Source organism: Aythya fuligula, chromosome 3 (assembly GCF_009819795.1).
Source record: "Aythya fuligula isolate bAytFul2 chromosome 3, bAytFul2.pri, whole genome shotgun sequence".
In the NCBI taxonomy this organism is placed as follows: Eukaryota; Metazoa; Chordata; class Aves; order Anseriformes; family Anatidae; genus Aythya; species Aythya fuligula.
This window is the reverse complement of record NC_045561.1, coordinates 25,132,980-25,151,060: the sequence shown is the minus strand read 5'-3', so window position 1 is coordinate 25,151,060 and position 18,081 is coordinate 25,132,980. Positions and strand designations below refer to the sequence as shown.

General features: G+C 37.4%; 1 protein-coding gene across 6 annotated transcripts in view; it reads right to left on the bottom strand.

Moving 5' to 3' along the window:
* Positions 1-4,251: 4,251 nt before the first annotated feature.
* ACTN2 (actinin alpha 2) overlaps positions 4,252-18,081 on the bottom strand; it is a 67,376-nt gene continuing 53,546 nt past the window's right edge. For 3 of the 6 annotated variants that reach the window (XM_032184727.1, XM_032184725.1, XM_032184728.1), the window contains exons 16-21: positions 16,300-16,434; positions 15,664-15,843; positions 14,571-14,717; positions 7,185-7,250; positions 6,007-6,165; positions 4,252-4,598 (exon numbers count right to left, since the gene is read on the bottom strand). In XM_032184727.1, the coding sequence (XP_032040618.1) occupies positions 4,440-4,598; positions 6,007-6,165; positions 7,185-7,250; positions 14,571-14,717; positions 15,664-15,843; positions 16,300-16,434 (846 nt within the window). In that variant the 3' untranslated portion in view covers positions 4,252-4,439. Of the gene's footprint in view, positions 4,599-6,006; positions 6,166-7,184; positions 7,251-8,344; positions 8,423-14,570; positions 14,718-15,663; positions 15,844-16,299; positions 16,435-18,081 lie in introns of all 6 variants that reach the window. The other 3 variants (XM_032184723.1, XM_032184724.1, XM_032184722.1) reach the window with 2 other exon arrangements.

The window sequence follows — 18,081 nt, the reverse complement described above, 5'->3', positions numbered from 1 at the left end:
CACAGTAACCAGAACAGGGAACTGTTCTATTTATAAATAAATAGGATCATGGAAAAAGTGGAGATTGACTTGTCCTTTGTGGTGGCAGCCCACACCTTGGCTTAAAATTAGAAAGGAATCACATGTTTTAAAAAGAGAGAGCAAAATAAAATGAAATCCAGTTTAGGACAATCAGCTTTTCTATATTAAAATATTTGGTCTGAAACAAGTCGATTCCTATCAGAATATGCCAACAGCTGTCTGTGGCACAGACTACCCCGATGTAGCAGCTCCACAGATAAATTTCTTCATGAAGCAGAAGGTAGACTGACACACAAGCAAGCAAGCGCACAGGTTGTTAAACATAAAACCTGAGGAAGAGGGCACAGGGAAGGAACAGATATTTCAGTTATTCTGAAACCTAGTGAATGTTTACAAAGAGAGAAACAGCTTAGAGACCAGTAAGGTTAAAGCAACACTAGCAATGGTCATACTGTAAAATTATAGTAGGTTTTGCATATTTGAGTATTTTTGGCATCTCAGGGGATATTTTTCTGTTTCTGAGTTTTTGGGGTGCTTTTTGTGCAATGTCCTGACATGTTCATACCACAACAGCACTACCTCCTCTGGCACTCTCTCCAGAAGTAGCCAATGGGAAGATTTTTCATATATAAAATCTGACAAAATACAATTGTCCAGACTGCTGATTAGTTTTCCCTGGTTAGAAATATGTTAATCAGGAATTCAAAGCCAAGGCATATTGTACTGAACTTTTACTGTGGCAAACTTACAGCTGCTTCAAAGTCATTTTCTATTAGAACACAACCTGAGAGCCAGATCTTTTATTTAATCATTCTTACTATGTGCTTAAGATATGGAAATGATACACATGCCTTCTTGTCTGACTGAGCTCATCCTTATTTCTAAGTATTTGTCATACAGATGATTCCCAGCATTCAGTGTCTATATCGAACCTTCATTGACTTTGTTCCTTACTTCTTTTGAAGAATGACCTCAGGTGTGTTCCTGTCTTCAAAGTCTAGAACTCCATCCTGCACCAAGATGTACAGTCCCACTGAAGAAGATGAGGATTTGGATTTGGCAAAGTTAAGCCATGAATGTCCTTCAAAGCAGTGTCACCTGATAGCTAAGTAATTAATTAGTAATTAACTCTCATCTAAGTATTATTAGAGATGTTTGTAAAAGCACAGCAAAAAATACTGACACTACTATCAATGTTGGAGGCATGCTTGTAAGGCACTGTTCACGTACTAGCAACTATCAAGCAACTACTGCCTTACAGAATTACTCCAAACTACAATTCATTTAAGCTGAACAAACAAACAACAACAACAACAAAAAAACACCCGTGCTTACCATCCAAATCCAACTGCTAATATAAAGTATTTTCCTCCTTTGTCAAGAATGCTACTGTTTCGGATAACTTCTACAGACACCAGGAACAACCTGAATGAAAGAGTATGGCCTTCTCCACGAATGGAGTATGTTCTGATGGAAATACAAGCCACTAGCTGCTTCTCTCATTTAAGCCTTTTGTGGCCAGTAGGTAAGAAATAAACTTCTGGAAACTCTATTTATGAAGAAAGGAGATATGAAGATAGCACAGAGCTGACAACACTGTTCTCAACCTGCATCAGCACCTTTGTGAAGAACAGAAAAACTGACTGAAGATGATCACTGGAAAATCAAGATAATTCTGGCAGGAAGATTTTCAAAAATCTGTTGTATCTATCTGAAGTCACACAAGACTTCAGTTTTACAGTCATTAAAGCAACTTAAAACCTTATTTTCTTTCTGAATTTTACCTTATCCTATAACCTTCATTCACATGATTGTCAAAATAATGCTGTACCTTCTCCTATTGAACCTTGATCTGACACCCATGACTGGTGTATTCATTACCTTGGGCCCAATTACTACTACATGTTGTCATAAAAAAACTAGTTCGCTGCCAGAATGGTGTAGACAGAAAACATAATCGAAACCACTGATTTCCAATGTGAACAGACTGATTATACAGAAAAAATGCAAGTGCCAGTTACTAAAAATTGAGCTTTAGAGGAAAAGGAAATGTCTCTAGCATGCCCAGTGCCCTACAATTTGATCACAGAATATTTTAAAGACCTTTAAAGACTGCTTCAGGATAAAATAACGCAGTTTATTTATTTACCTAGTTACCCTAGAAATAGGTGATGCTGGCAGAAAGAACTTGATTGTTTTTTGTTTTTATTTTTACATGAAATAAATTATTAAATATGAAATAACATTTTAGGCAAGTACGGATGGGTAATTAATCCTTTCAGATGTCTGCCACTGGTTTTGTTTGCTCTAGAAATTAGAAACCTGATATGGGAATGGAAAAAGTACTTTACAGAATTCTTCTTCTCATGGTGCTAAGAACATTATCTCTCACCCACTTTGATCAACAGAACATTTAGCTAAAGGATGAGTTTCAAAGTCTTTTTTATATTATCAGAAATAGGAAGGATATCACAATCAGACTCCTACCAGTAAAATTTAGCAGATAGAGACCATAAATGGCACCCAAAAGGATTGTGAAATGTAAACTGCCTTTGTGCCAATTTTTAGCATAATCTCGCCTGTAGCACTGAGATTTTGCTTTTGTGCTCTGCTTGCAAGTTCAATGTCTTTCTTCTGGTTGCATTAAACTGTAACAATGAGAGATATAGAGATTTATTTAATAGGATTCAGCCTGCCCAGCAGTCATTTGGCTGGAAGTGAAATTGGTACACAAGGTGGGGGAGAAGAGTTATTTGTTGCCCATCTCCTCTAGGATTGTTTTGAAATTGCTCACACCACACGCACCTTACCTTGCAGGAAGCAAAGGCCAATGAAAGCGTTATTGTGTACTTAACACCTGCTTTTTTGTATAAGAGGAAAAAGAGAGATACAGAAAGGTTAAGGCCAACATTTTCAAAAGTATTAGTGTCCACATCTCATTGAAAACAATCTAAACTAAGAGTCTAATACGCTCTGGACATGTGCCAGGTGACTCGAGTGGAAACACTGTACCATTCACTCTGAGCTCCACGTCGCTTCATGAGGCGTGAGCTGTCCCTCCAGCACACAGCACCTGTTGTTCATGCAAACATAATGTACAGAAACGCATGACATTTTTTGAACTTTCTGTAGACAAACCTCCTTTAATGTTCAGATGTATTTCAAATTCTTAGAGGGAAACACTAGATGATTGTCAATGACAGAAGTCTCATAAGGTTTTGAAAAGCAGACTTTATTTAATAGGCACATCATTGCTTTAATAGCACTGGGCTGCAGAGCTCACTTCACCATTTGTAAATGGTTTTCTTTGATTACATTGCATTTCCTCAGTGACAGTAGGCTCAAGTAAAAAAGTTACTGCTTTTTTATTTTATTTCTCAAGATGGAAAAAAAAAAAAACAGTAGAACAAACAGTTCCCAAGAGCATAATACAGACCAAACTGCCTGTGAACCAGCAGAAGTCAAGACAAATTGTAATTTGAGCACTGAACAGTTAAAGCTGCAAGACAACCATGCTACATTTGCTCAGATGGGATTTTGCATTATTCAGGATGGAGATGAATGTTACCCACTAATATAACAAGGGACTGGCTTTCTTATACTGAGAAACAAACATTGTCCAACACAGACAAGAAAGAGGGTTTCAAAACAAAACAGCTCACATAAAATTAGCTTCCTTGTTATTTCTGATTATAAAAGTTGTACTCCCTCATCTGTAAAAGTTAAAGGCTTCAAAGTACTGCTAACATAACTCTAAACCTGCAATTTAATCAGCTTTTTTTCCCCTACATTTACAATTCTTTGTGATATTGGAAAACCATCTCTAAGAGACAAAGACATAGCATTCCGGATTGTTTTAGTAATTAAGTAGTTTACTTCTTTTATATATTTCTTCCCTGAAAAACTTCATTTTAATATGTTATTAAATTTCACCAGCAGAAGCATATAAAATCAGAAATCATAAGAGGAAAATAACATTGCTCTATGAAAGAAAAAAAGCATGACTTTAACATAGTTTTATGAACATCGTAAAAGAAGCACAAAGGGCATTGAAACATTCTGAAAATGGAGAAATATTTTGTGAGTCTAAATAATTGGAAGTTTCAATGTTCTTAGGCCTTACATTCTATCTTCTTAAGGGATATTTCCAAAGTCAGTATCTTGCCTTTTTTTTTTTTTTTTTTTAATATTTTCTTGCATTGTATAGGACAGACAACCTAAAACCAACAATGCAGTAATCTAGCGTGCTGCACACATTAATATACACTAGTTGCTTTAGTAATAGCACTTTACACTGAAGATACCTACTGCATTTGTAAAACTCATTTTTAAATCAGCTTGTCAAACCTTTTGAGAAGCAATCTGGGCAATCAGGTGGGTATTTTTTGTGTTTGCTATGAATACAGCCAATTACAGAATCAGAGGTCACTTTCTCCATACAGTGCTGATGAAAATGAGGTGTAATCCAGAGCCCCAGGAACAGAACCTGGGCCAGTGTATGGAGGCATTCTCTTGATGCAGTACTGAGCCTGCTCAGGAGGCAGCTCTCGACGTAACTCATCTGCGAGGATGTAAGGCTGTGAGGGGGGAAATGATTGACAAATTCAGTATGTATTCTTCAAAGACATAAAATACATTCATTTTCTGTAACTGCAGCTAATACACTTGGATGTCCTGCTCATTTTCCTGAAAACAAACGTTCCCCTTGATAAACTCCACCCTTAATAATGAAGGAGATAATCCTACACCAACAAACTGATTAGGTTAAAATCCAGTCTCAGGATATGTACCTGTGTGCGTTAGCAATGGATCACTGTGCAGCAGTGGGTAGACGGCTACTGCTACAGGAGTTCATCCATGGGTAGCTAGTTCAGTATCCCTAGAGTGCCTCACTGCCCCTTCTGCAGTGACAGGGCAGACACACTGTCAGCTAGATCCTGGTAGCTTCAACACCCTAATATATTTATAATGAAAGATGCACTATTGCTATTAATGGCTTGCATTTATGATATGAAGAATACACTCTGAAAACACTAATAGACTTAGCATTGTTTAAAATAGCAACATAAAGAAAATTGTATTTTCCTGAGACCTTGGCTTTCATCTTCCACATGAATTCCTACTGAGAACACGTCTGGAATTCAAAATGAGGTCCACAGTAACTGTGATGACTACTGCAAACATGTCCTGAGTTCAGAATGTGGTCCTTAATAACTGAGATCACAAAATCAATACAAACAGTCAGAATGAGAAAATCAATAGAGCGAGCTTGGGCAAATAGACCCATACTGCTGTGATCTCTTCTTTCTCAATAGCACAGGATTGGTTTCCTGGCAGATGAGGCCCTGACTCCTCCAGAGGCTACTGTGTTGCCATTGTCCTCCCTTTCATCTTCTTAACACAGCTCACTCAGCAGTGGATCTGGCTGTTGGGAGGAGAGCATTCCAAACTCAGGAGCCTCCTCCATGTACCCGTGGAGGAACAGAGGAAGCTTCCTCCTAGGATGGGGCAATGCCACATTGCATCACCTTGTTGCATGAGATGTCAGGTCACAACCTGGCTCACAACTGGGTGTAAGCTTGTGCAATTGACCCAGGCTGTGTTCCAGAGGGCCAAATTCTGCACTGAAACATCCAGGCAACATCATGAAAGGCAGAATGAGTTCCCCTTTAATGAAGGCTGCTGTGTGGAAACAGCTTGATGTACAATATAACCATTATATGGACAAACTGTTTGCCTAAGATTTCATTCTCTAAGATGTCTATTTTTGTTATCTCTGTGTGACAATACAAGCCTTGAATTCTGCACACATTTCAGCTAAGAGTGTTGGTTCCATACGAGAAAAAAGGCAAGTGCCTTCTCTGAACTCTTATGAACCCAAAACAAAGCTTCATAATTACTGAAAAGCTTGTATAAGACTTTCAGTAAATAAGAGCTAAACAGGAGAGCTATTTAATCCTTACAGCCAGAAGCACAATGACTGACCTTATCTGAAGCCAGGATTCTGAAGGAAGCTATCACTTGCTCAGCTGTGTCTGTATCTGCTGTTTCTCTGGTCATGAAGTCAATGAAGGATTGGAAAGTAACAGTTCCTTGTCCATTGGGGTCAACCAGAGACATGATCCGGGCAAACTCAGCTTCACCCTTTCAGAGAATTAAAAAAAAATAATAATAAAAAAAAAAAAAAAAAAAAAAAAAAAAAAAAAAAACAAAAAGGTCACTGTAATATCAGTCTCTGAAATCCCATGAAGCCCATGTCCACATGCCCAGTAGGGACCAGTGGTCATAGTCTTTAAAGCATTTTACTGACTTAGGAACACAAATGTCACAGTCAGTGAAATCTGGGATCTTAAATGACTACCTCTCTTTTGTAGAACAGCCATGGTGCCTCTGAAAAAGATATTCTTTGTCCTAAATACACAGCACATACCTTTAAATTAGCTTTCTGTAACTTCCCCCCTGTGCCATTCTCTCTCAGTGCCTGTTAACCTTGTTTTAACCCTTCATTTTTCACCACCTCCTAAAACCAATAATAACCCCATGATAATTTAGGTACTGCACAGGAACGTGGAAAAATACCCCAAGAAGGTACACGCAGACTCACTAAACAAAGAACTGAGGGAAAAAATTCTAAAAATGTCATGCCAAATACAGGAGAGTTCAACTTTGGCTGATTTCTCCCCCCCCCCCCCCCCCCCCCCTAAAAAGAATGAACTGGTATGTATGGATGAGGGGATTTTTTGGTTTTTTTTTTTGAAAAATGAGGGCAAAGAGTGCAACACCCAAACCTAGTTCATGAGAATAATAAGAAGTGAAAAACATCAAACTTGTCCTTCCTCATGCAGATAAAAAATTTAATTTTACATAGAAAAGAAAGAAAAAATAAAGATTTAATGACTGTTAAATTCAACTTTGAAAATTTCCTTATAATTCAAAGAGCAATACAGCTGACCATAGAATATGGTTCTCAAGTGCCTAGTTTTACTTTTAACTTCCTTTTTAACCATTTGAAAACACAGAAAAAGCAAACAAACAAGGAACTAATATCTCTAGTGTAAATTACATTATTAGTATTCTGCCAGTCTAAATAAGGTTTAGTGTTGCTGGGTTAATGTCACAAGCTGTAAGCAAAATCAATTGCCATTGTTTCGTAAAATTCATACCAAATCATAACCCATTGATATCAGGCAAGCTCTGAAATCATCGTGGTCCATCAGTCCATTCTTCCTCTATTGACCAAAACAATGTAAGGAACATAGGAAGGGAAGGTGTGAAGCATCCAAGGTCATTTTCAGTGATGATGAGTATAGACCATTGGGAAATTGGATCCAGTGTATGAACAGTATTCATTGATATTGCCCAAGCAGATCACCAGAATCATCAGCAGTTTTAGAGGAGGAAGAAGTAGCTAACATATTACACACAGGAAACAGACATTTTCATCACAAGGTGAAAGGTCAGGGGAGAGAGAAGGGAGAGGTCAAAAATACAGAGGAGACAACCAGAGAAGACAAAGAAAAGAGCAAGGAGAAAAGTTTGTTACTAAACTAGTCAAAATGAGGAGATGCACAAGCTGCCTCCCTGATACACAAAGTCTTTTCAGTTCTCTGCAAAGGACAGTGTAGTGACTAGAAGTGTTGTTAAAAACAGACAAAATAGAGTATCACTGACTATTTAAAACACTCCACCTCCAAGGTACATGATAAGAGCTGCCTGCTGATATATAGGAAATAAACACATGGATTTTCTGTCTTCCGACTACTCTTCAAGCTCTATACTACAACAAAGAGATGAGCGCACTGACTTAAAGGACGGCACTTACAAAACTTAGAAGAAAGTCACTGGAAGACCTTGTATAGAAGGAGGTTGCTTATTTTACAGGCAACAACATGTGTCATTCCTGGCTCAGAGGTAAATAAACAGTAAATGGCATGACAGTAATAAGGTAAAGAAATTTGTCCTCTGTTTTGTGGTATAATACAGTGGCTGTGAGAAGACTGATCATTCTAAATAAGGAGAGAGCAGTAGAGAGCTTGTGTTGAGTCTGAGGAAAGGAAAATGAGAAGTCTGGGTGCAAGAAGCATAGAAGTTTCCCACAGTTGTCTCATCAAGTGAAAGAAGCAACCTGAAAAATCTTTGAATGCAGAATGCAGAGTCCAAGAAATGTGGTTCCAAGGTATGCTGAGAGTCCTTCTAATCCAGCTGCCTTCCCAGGGGCAGAATCTTTTTACAGCATTGTGCTGAATACACTGGTGTTTAACTCCAAAATTGGCAATTATTATATTGGCCTATCTGAAAACAAAACAATATCAGTTTCCTCTACCTGCAGATCATTTCCAACCTGTCCTAGACTGATGAGGCAGGCTTTAAATTCATCAGAGTGTAGATTGCCAGATTCATCCTAGCATCCCATCAAGGTCATGCATTTGGAAGGTGAAAGGAAAAAGGAAAAAATCACAGATCAGGTTAGTTGGTTAGTAAAGAACATTCTACTCTTTTATGAATAACCATATGTTTATATAAATTCATGGAAACATAATGTCAACTTATTGCAATTAATTACCTAAAATGTGTACAACGTTTTTAGTTTCATGCTTTAGTTTTTCACTTGGTACAAGAGGTCCTTATTTCAACTACATTGTTCACAAATTTGTGAACAGGCGCTTTTTAACATTTATGCTGATACGATGGTTTTCATTCTATTGTACTACCATTATATTGTACTACCATTTGCTATCTCCTTTTTACATTGCTGTACAACAGTGTATTCAAGATTCAGTAAACAGATCACTGAATCTGTTCAAACACTTTTTCCCTGCGCAATCACTGTTACTTCTCTCTTGATCTGATAATATTACGTAACAACTGAACATGTGTTTCAAATGAAAGAGAGAACTACAAAACAATTGACTTTTCCCTAGATCCCAAAGAAATGATACATCTTATTTTCTGTTCTTTAATGATCTGTACAGTATACAGATCTATACAGATCTATATATAAAAATTAATATAACAAATATAATTCTAGCTCCTACTTCCATCACCACAAATTCCATCATTGCTTTGAACCAATTAATTTTTCTATTTTGCAGGTCAAGAAATTTACACTAATTCTTAAAAACAGACTGGTTCTTCTCTTGTTGCTCATACGAAATGTGCCCTATCTGCCATGTACTTCAGATTGAGTTACCATGTATATAACTACAAAGATGTTCCCAAGCTGAAAAATTTTGCCTTTATTCATTTGACAGATTGACAGTTTGCAGAAGATCCAAGGTTTTCTGTCTGCTTTTTACAGGGAGTGGGTTTGCCTGGTGGATGAATAACTTACTTTTGAAAATTTCTGTGTAGTTATGCATAACTGAAATTTTAAGAGTTTTAACAAATGCACTGAGCTTATTTAACCAATGAATAGGATTAAGTGATGGTTAACTTCATGACACCATGCATTTTTGACATATCATGCTGTGATTATACTGACTCCCTCTACATCAATCCCCACCAGCTCCACGAAGGGAAGATGAAAAATAACAGTGAGAAGTCAGTGATGAGAGATAAAGCAAAGCTACACATTTGGAACAGCATTTAGTTGAAAGCCACAACCACAGTGATTTTTCTTTTAACATCTCTATTTTATGGGATGATTCGTGCTATAAAGCATTCAAAATGGCTTGTTTTATCATTTGCTGAAAATGTTAATCTATGCTGACTTGAAACTCTGCAAACCCATCCTGAGGACAGGCAATGGGAGCAAGTCACACCAGGAGTGAAGTCAGCTCATTTTATCTTCTTTCTAAAGCCATAGAAATTACTGTGTAACTACAAACAAAATGATATAAAAATGGGGACTAAGAGCCAACTCCTGTTCCTCTTCCTCTCCCCCCCCCACAGGATTTGGTAGGGGAATATTAGATATTTAAGTACACTGGGGGTGTTCACTGTATGTGTAAGCATCCTAACCAGCCATACATGGCAGCTGTAGTCATGCAACAAGTAGAAGAGGGCAGCCAGGAGTGAAAGGGAGGCTAGCATATCTACCAAAGCAACCATTTTCTCTAGGAATGCGATAGTTGCACTGAAGCTCACATACAGCATCTGCCTTTGGGATTCCCCAATAGAAGTAGTCATGCCGTGTGCAGGCTCTCACTTTCTTGTAGCTAATTTATTTTAATCTTTATCATCTACAGCATAAAAAAAAAAATCTTTGCCAAATACTGGAGTTGCATCAGATACAACGATATTTTGCAATTAAGTCATAAATCAAATCCATATAATGGCTTGCTCAGTGGAAAATGGTTCTTTGCATTGTTTACACACCAGCACTGAAATTAGTTTTTTTAAGCATATAAATAATTGGCTCATTTATCTTTTCCTACAGACATGAAGTAAAACACTGAAACCTTCATTATTAGCCTCCAGAAAACTTTTCCTTCCCCTATATGACCTTTATGTGGCCTTATATAAAAAAGTGTGCTTCTGAGTCAAAGAAATACATTCTCAAATATGTGCCTTGGTTTCCTGAGTGCTAACTGACCTGATCATAGGGTTCATTTACTAGGGTGCTGTTGTTTTTCTGTTAGTGAAATATATCATGGCAGGATGCTCTTGTTCTGCATGCAGAGCTCCTTGTTAAAACCTGTAGTTTGCACAAAAATCAACAATAGCATACATTAACAGCCAGTAGGATATCGCTTGCAAAGCAGCTGCAGATCTTTTATCCCATACTTCATGATCTTACTTAGAATGTACTAAATATACTGAATCTGAAAAAGGAATCTGTATGAAAAGATTTGAAAACCAGTGACTGGCAACATGTCTATGTCAATGTCCCAATTTGCCTGCATACCATAATGCAGCTATTCACCATTTTAAACACTTCTAAACTGCTATGATTCAGACATGGTGTCCCATTTTCTCTTTTTTCCTCTATGCAATCACAGTGAGGAAGGAAATATACCAGCTTTGCTAAAGATTTACATTTATACCTACAACTAGGCTGTGCCTTCAGGCATAGCCTCCAGCAAGGAATAGTGGGTAAGGAGCAACATCCTCAGGAATAATGTCTTGGGTACCAGCATGCATACATGTCTGTTGGGAAGAGAAGCCCCTGGCAGGCTGCCCCTTGCCCCAAAAGAAATAGTGTATTTACCACCTCCCTTTAATAAAGATGACTTGTAATGCTTTTTGTGTTAGCACGAATGTGCTGGTGGATGCACTGAAAAAAATGCAAACTCTTCCCACCCTTGTAATTTTTATATGCACTTATATCCACTTACTCAGTGCAATTTGGGAGTCTGAGGCATGTAGCCTCAAACAAAAGCTTGGAAAGTACGGAATAGTTTTCTTTCAAATATTCAAGGTGGAGAAGCCATTTAAAATAATAACTTAGCTCTCTTTCAAAGACCTAACAATGGTAGAATTAAGCCTCATAATTGATTACAAACTATATTTTTATGTATGTGTGTTTATGTGTGTGTGTGTGTGTGTGTATACACACATGCACATATATATTCTTCCTGGAGTGGAAGAAAGTTGTTAGGTTTATGTGTACCAAGACACATTCTTTAAAATGGAGAAGGGAGCTACTCTGCACATTAGTACTCTACTGACATCCTCAACATACCCTAAGAGTTCAACATTAAGATGTTTCTTAAACTGAAGAAATACCACAGAAGTCAGAGCTATAGCAGGCATAAATGATTCTGTTGTGCTTATGCATTTAAAGCCTACTGGTCAAGGGCAGCATTAATTTTTCAAATCTTTTTTGGCTATTCATCACTGTGAATTGCAGACTAATTCTTCCAGTGTATTTTTTAAACTATGTCAGGCATTCAGAAATGCTCCTATGAGCAACAGAATTATTACATATATTGCTAAATGATTTTTTCCTTCTTACATGAAGAAGTCAGTACTTTTATGTTAGTGCCTATGTTCAGATGATCCAGTTTCCTCTTCATTTCTATTTAAGATAATCAAGACCATAAAAGAATACATTACTGCCCTCTCTATCTAAATTTCAAATTTAGAGTCTTCATTATTTAGTGTAGCCAGAAGCATCCCTGAAGCACCCTGGGTTGTCTTTGTTCACTGATGCTAAACATTCAAGTGTGCAAGGACAGGGAAGATATAAACATGAAAAACAAGCCTGCCTCTCTCAAACATTTTTGTTCAATGTCTCCTAGTCTGTGTAGATCAAGTCGCATCTGCCCTTTAAATTACAGTGTAATTTAATCAGCATAAGCTTTTCTTTTATCAGTGTTTCTGCTATCTGTCCCCTGCAGAAAGCCTGGCTTGAGGGCTGAGTGGTTTTAGATCTTACTGTTTTCCTTTCTTAAACTTGCATTGTGCTTCTAAGAATGTAATTGCTGTACTGTGACTATACTGAAGTCCTCCTGGACTGATTTCCCATCTCTGATGGAAGGAGTGTGCTAAAGGGGGTATTTGCAAAATTGTTTTTCTCTTAATGTGATCCTTCCAGGCCTATTTTTAAGGCCTTTGAATTATATCTGATATTGGGACAGATAGGGTGTGCAGCTAAACTTGCAGTCCAGGCCCAGGATGTTGAGGCCCTAGAAGCTACTGGAGAATCTTGCACTTCTGACTCAGCTGCAACAGAAGCAAGGGCAGAAGGAGCACTGCATTATATACTGCATTATATACTATGCATTATATAGAAGGAGCACTCATTACAACCTAAAGAAGTGGGCAGACATGGGTAGGCAATGATCTAGGAGCTGAGAGGCCCTTCTGTGTTGTACGTTATTGTCATGGCCCATCTCCAGCCTGCCTGTGGCTATGTGATACACAGGCCCTTCCAATGCCTTTGCTCTATTGGACTCTTTGGTATCTCAAAGTCCTTCTATTTCTGCAAAGCCTGAAGATCCCTAACACTAGGGCTGGTTGATGTAGGAATTAGCTTCTTCCTTCAAGACCTTCTGGGGCACCAAGAGACGCCAAGAGTGGCTCCTCATTGACTGAACCAGCCTTGCTGCCAGCATGGCAGACAACTTACCTATGAACTACAAAGATATAAGAATGCTAGAAATGGCTATCCAGTGTAACATATACTAGGATTCAGTCACCTCACTTCCTTATCTTTAGGAAGCTGTCGTATCTTAAATACTCTGAAATACTTCCATGTAATTTATCCAAGCCTAGATAAATTCGCTTTTAATAGCTCTAACTGCTCAATCATCTGCTCTTCTGCATTGGGAAAGCCATTTAGTATGCTACTTCCCAAGCCAAGGAAGTTCTCTCTGCTTCTGTAGTGGTATCTTCTGCTTCCTCAGCAAATACAAAAAGGAATTACACTGCAGTAGAATAACATTATACGGAAAGTAACATTTTCCATAAAATCTCTTCCTGATTCCTGTGTAGCTAGCCTTTTCTATACTTGTGTGTTCCTTCAAAAAGCAGAGGCTTGGGAATTCTGCTTTTCATCCTAAACAGTTAAGTATATTCTAAAGAATACTTAGCAAACTGTAACTGTCAGCATCCAATACACATGAAGTATAATTCCAGGTATGGGTAACCATTCTGGATAGAGCTGGACAAACAAGAAGTTAGTGAAAATCAAGTAGCACTTTGCTAGAGCCTGAAATAATTTGAAAGAGCTGACACACAAAATAATAGAATATAAATTAGGGGATAAGCAGAGTCTGATAACTACAGGAATTTATATTGAGATAAAGACAACAGCCTAGTCCTGCACTGCGGTAATCTTTTTTTTTCAGAATTTGAAATGTGAATTCAGTTTTGAAGGTGGGTACCTGTGAGTAGAGACCCAGCAGAGCTAATTCATGTACAGATGGTTCTCCAACCAGGAATGTGAGAACCCTGTCTGCATGTATATTGCTACTGTTTCTATAAGTAGATCTTTTTAATCCTCTATCCATGAGTACTACATAAATCATGGAAGGAGCTAAGTTTCTTCACAGAAGTGTCTTAATTCCTACTTTCTTATTCACCTCTGATTAAATAAATGAAATGCACAGCCTCTTACTTCCCACTTACAGCCAGGAAAATAAAGGGTTTTCTTTGACAGCTATCTGTGCCCTAACTGTATTCCCCACAAATACACTTCTATGGTGACAAATTGCAATTCAAAGAAAAAAACATACTGTAATCAAGATTACAGCTATATTTAATGAGGTGGAAGCCAATGGCAAGTGCATACAATGTGCTGCACTGCCTTAAAATAAAAGGGCACATTATTTTCCATAACAGTGCATCCAGTCTTGCCTGTTATTTGAATGGATCCTCAACAATACTACCAGAACTATAATTTTGCATTACATTTAAAGAGTATAAATCAATCTTTAAAGTGTCTGTACAATGCTATAATTTCATAAGGCTGTAAATTATTTGTTAACTGATCTTTACTGCTGTTTTTTTAAAAAAAAAAAAAAAATCTGTTTTTTTTTTTTTTAAATAAAAAACTACTTTTACTGAGTTCGCAGATTTTTAAGAGGCTTACATATGGAATGGAAAGAAACTTGCTTTTGGGAACAATGACTATTGCTAAATGAGAAAAAGCAGGAGTACTGTACCCTGTCAAAATGATTGAATGATGCTCTGAAGTCATTCATTTGTTCTTGGGTGATACCCTTGGCATCTCTTGTGAGGATCTGAGTCTCAACCTCATTGATAGTTCGAGCAATGGTGGTAAGTAGGAGCTCCCATCCAACACGGATGTGCTACAATAGAGAAAACACTGGTTTATTAAAGAATAATATATATTTTTCTAATGCTATGAAAAGTACAGTAAGCAAAACAAAACAACAAAAAAAAACAGCTCTAAATATTTCTGTGATACCTTTTCCATACCACTAACTGTACATTATGACCAAGGACCATTAAAAATAAAAATGGTCTTCAAGAAAATATGGAACTGGTTTCTAAATAGGTACTTCTTTACTAAAAGTGCGTTTATTCTGGACTACAAGACTTGGACTTTGCTATTTTCCATAACCTGAGTTGGTCAGAGGTAGGTATTCAAACAACACTGTTTCCAGTATTACCAGTTTCAGCTATATTACTACATTCTGTAAATTAGTAAACTCACAGGTCACTTTACAAATATCAAAAGTTTTCTTTAAAACCGAGGAGTCTCTCATGTGTTCAACACGTGTCATCCTACACATCATCAGCACTGGGACCTTCACTGACAATCTGTAAATTCTCAAACCCTTCATGAGTTTGTCATAAAGAGAAACATTGCTTTGTCATAGAAAAACAAAATGTAAAAACTACAACAAAAAACCTTCTGGTGTTTATCTGAAGAAAAACAAAACAAGTCATGATGAGCTAAATTTTAATTTTTAACTTTTTGCTTACATTAACTTAGAAGAGAAATCAAGCCAATAAGCCTTTATGTTTCACCTTTCTTAGGCCTAGGAAGGGTTCTTGGAAATATCTTATGCCTCAGTCATGGAAACAGCTCTCACACAGCACTAGGCCATTCTCAGCCTAGTATGGGCAAGTGACAAAAAAACAGCGTTTTTTTAAAATAAGTCTAATAAGATCATCAGAAAGTCTGCCAAATTCCATCCTCCATTGTAGTCTCTTCAAATCAGGGAAGGCAGTTATATGATAGAAGAGGCCAAAATGAACTAACAAGTACAAAATGGAGTAAATGCCTACCTCCATAGTATAGTTGGTGTGCTTATTGTCAAACACCAAGGCTTCTTGTATAAGCTGATGATCTCCTTCCAGTTTGTCAATGTTGTGTTTATAATTAATGATATTTTGCTCATATTGCTTCAGCTGATTCATCTGGTCCTCCAAAGGCCCTGTCATTTCAATAGAGCTGCGGGCAATTTCCTGTCAAAAGAAAGAGAGACACCCCCCCACCCCACAAAATATAAGTTTCAGATTTTCTGATTTGACTCACATTCACCTAAGTATGTAATATTATCAGACTAAGAAGCAATAGTAATAAAACCTTCATACAAAGATGACAAACTTTACTTTTTCTTCTAAAATGTGCTACATTTATTTCTGAAATCAGTACTGAAGTTCCAGTGATCCCACTATCTTTCTTTTAAGAGCAGAAGCAAAATAGTTGATAAGTGATAAATTTTTCAAAGCTACATGTCCTACTAACCATTAGGATACCACTTGTACAACCTTACGCTATTAAAAACCATCTTAACAGGTGCTAAATTGTTCATGCTGGTAAACTGTCATGGAGATTGCTGATGTCCTGTGCATACAACAAAGACAATAAATGATATAACACTTCATTCATCAGCTTTTGCATGAGCATCTGATGCTCACCTCCATCTTGGTCTGGATCCATGGCCCAATGACATTGGCCTGAGCAGCAAACTGGCGACGCAGGCGCTCGTTGGCATGCTGGCGGGCTAATTCCTCCTGCAAGGATTGATCCCTCTGAGGCACCAGCTGCTTCACCTGTTAGAATGGGAAAGCACTAAGTGTGAGTAGGCATGATTGAATCCTTTTAAAACAAATGAGCTCACAGTTATTAATTTTCTTATTAGTCTGAAGGTTGGTATCAGGATAAGCCAGAAAAATGATTACTGTTCTATTTACCCATTCTGTGCTAATATAAGAAATTGCTACTATGGTCTTGGGCGGCCTGACCAGAGAGACTAGCACACAGGGAGAAGAAATTCTCACCTCTGACTGGATTCAAGTTCAAGGTGATCATTTAACTTGAACTGTTACTAGAGCGGTTATTTTGATTTTTTCTGTAAACAGAGGTACTATTCAATTTCTATGTAATAGCTCTAAGAATAATCAGTGAAAAATATTTCATTCAAGCAGAGCCATTAGGATAGGTTAGCACAACACATGCTCTGTCCCTCATGTATACCTGAAGGCATCTAATACACTGCAAATGCTTTTTTGGCTTATACTGGATTTCACAGGGACATTCTGAATTTGGTCAATACCTCTGTTTTTTTTATAACCCACTGAGACTGTGTCCTTGTCCATGTAAGCTTACGTAATTGGTAAATTCATATATTCTAAACATTCATTCACCTTCAGCATATTATTTGACTTTATTCCAAAGAAAATAAAGCTTAAGTGATTGCTCTAAGAGCCTCTCTTTAATCCCTCTCCAGTGTTTTTAAGGTAACAGCCAATTTCAATCTAACTGGACAGAACATGGTCCCAAAGAGGCTAGATTTACAACTTTTGTGAGAAGCAGGAGCTGAATAGAAAAGACACTGCTTATACTGAGAAAATGAAATGCAATTTCTGTTCTTCTGGAGGGCACACACTGGCCAGCCACCAGCTCTGTAAAAGCAACATGTGCTTTTCTTGCCTCACCAAGAAGCCAAAATAAGTCATAGGTAAAACTGAGTGATGGGAGCAGGGGATACTGTGAAGTGAGCCTACCAAACATGAGAGAGCATAAGATACTGTAGAAAGTTCCAAAGAATTTTAGAGTAGAGTAGTAATTAAAGTAGTAATTAAAAGGGCATAGTAGAGGGACACAGAGAATATGAATAGTCACATGCCAGTAGGAAAATATAAGTGGCACCAGAGGAGGAGTGAGGTATAGGATACAATTTATAGAAAGACAGCTTCATTAACATTACTGATCACAGAAAAAGGTGTTTATTTAAATACAGATCCAGACTGTGACAATTTCAAAATGAAACCTCTTAAAGTTCTGCTGTTGACTTAGAGTAGAAATGGTCTCCAGAGCTGGGCTCTTGTTCTCAGTGTAACTATATGCCCATATGATTGAAGAAAAGAACTGTAATTCTGTGTCATAATTAACACAAAATCAGTGAAATATTTTATATTATGAAAGCTAACATAACCTTCTACTACTTCTTCCATCTCAACATCAGCTTTTCAAACAATCTATTCATTTTACTGTATCTAATAGATGCAAATTGTGTTTAATTGCATTTAATATGCTCCTAGTGTATTAGATAACCTAATTTTATGCTACCACCTCTTTCTCCTCTCCATATTATTAAATACATTTATGAAGAGATTTTTAATTTGTGCCAGTTCCACCAGTTTTTAACCAGTGATTGGCTCATTCTGGCATCTGATGAGCTAGAAAAAAAAAATACA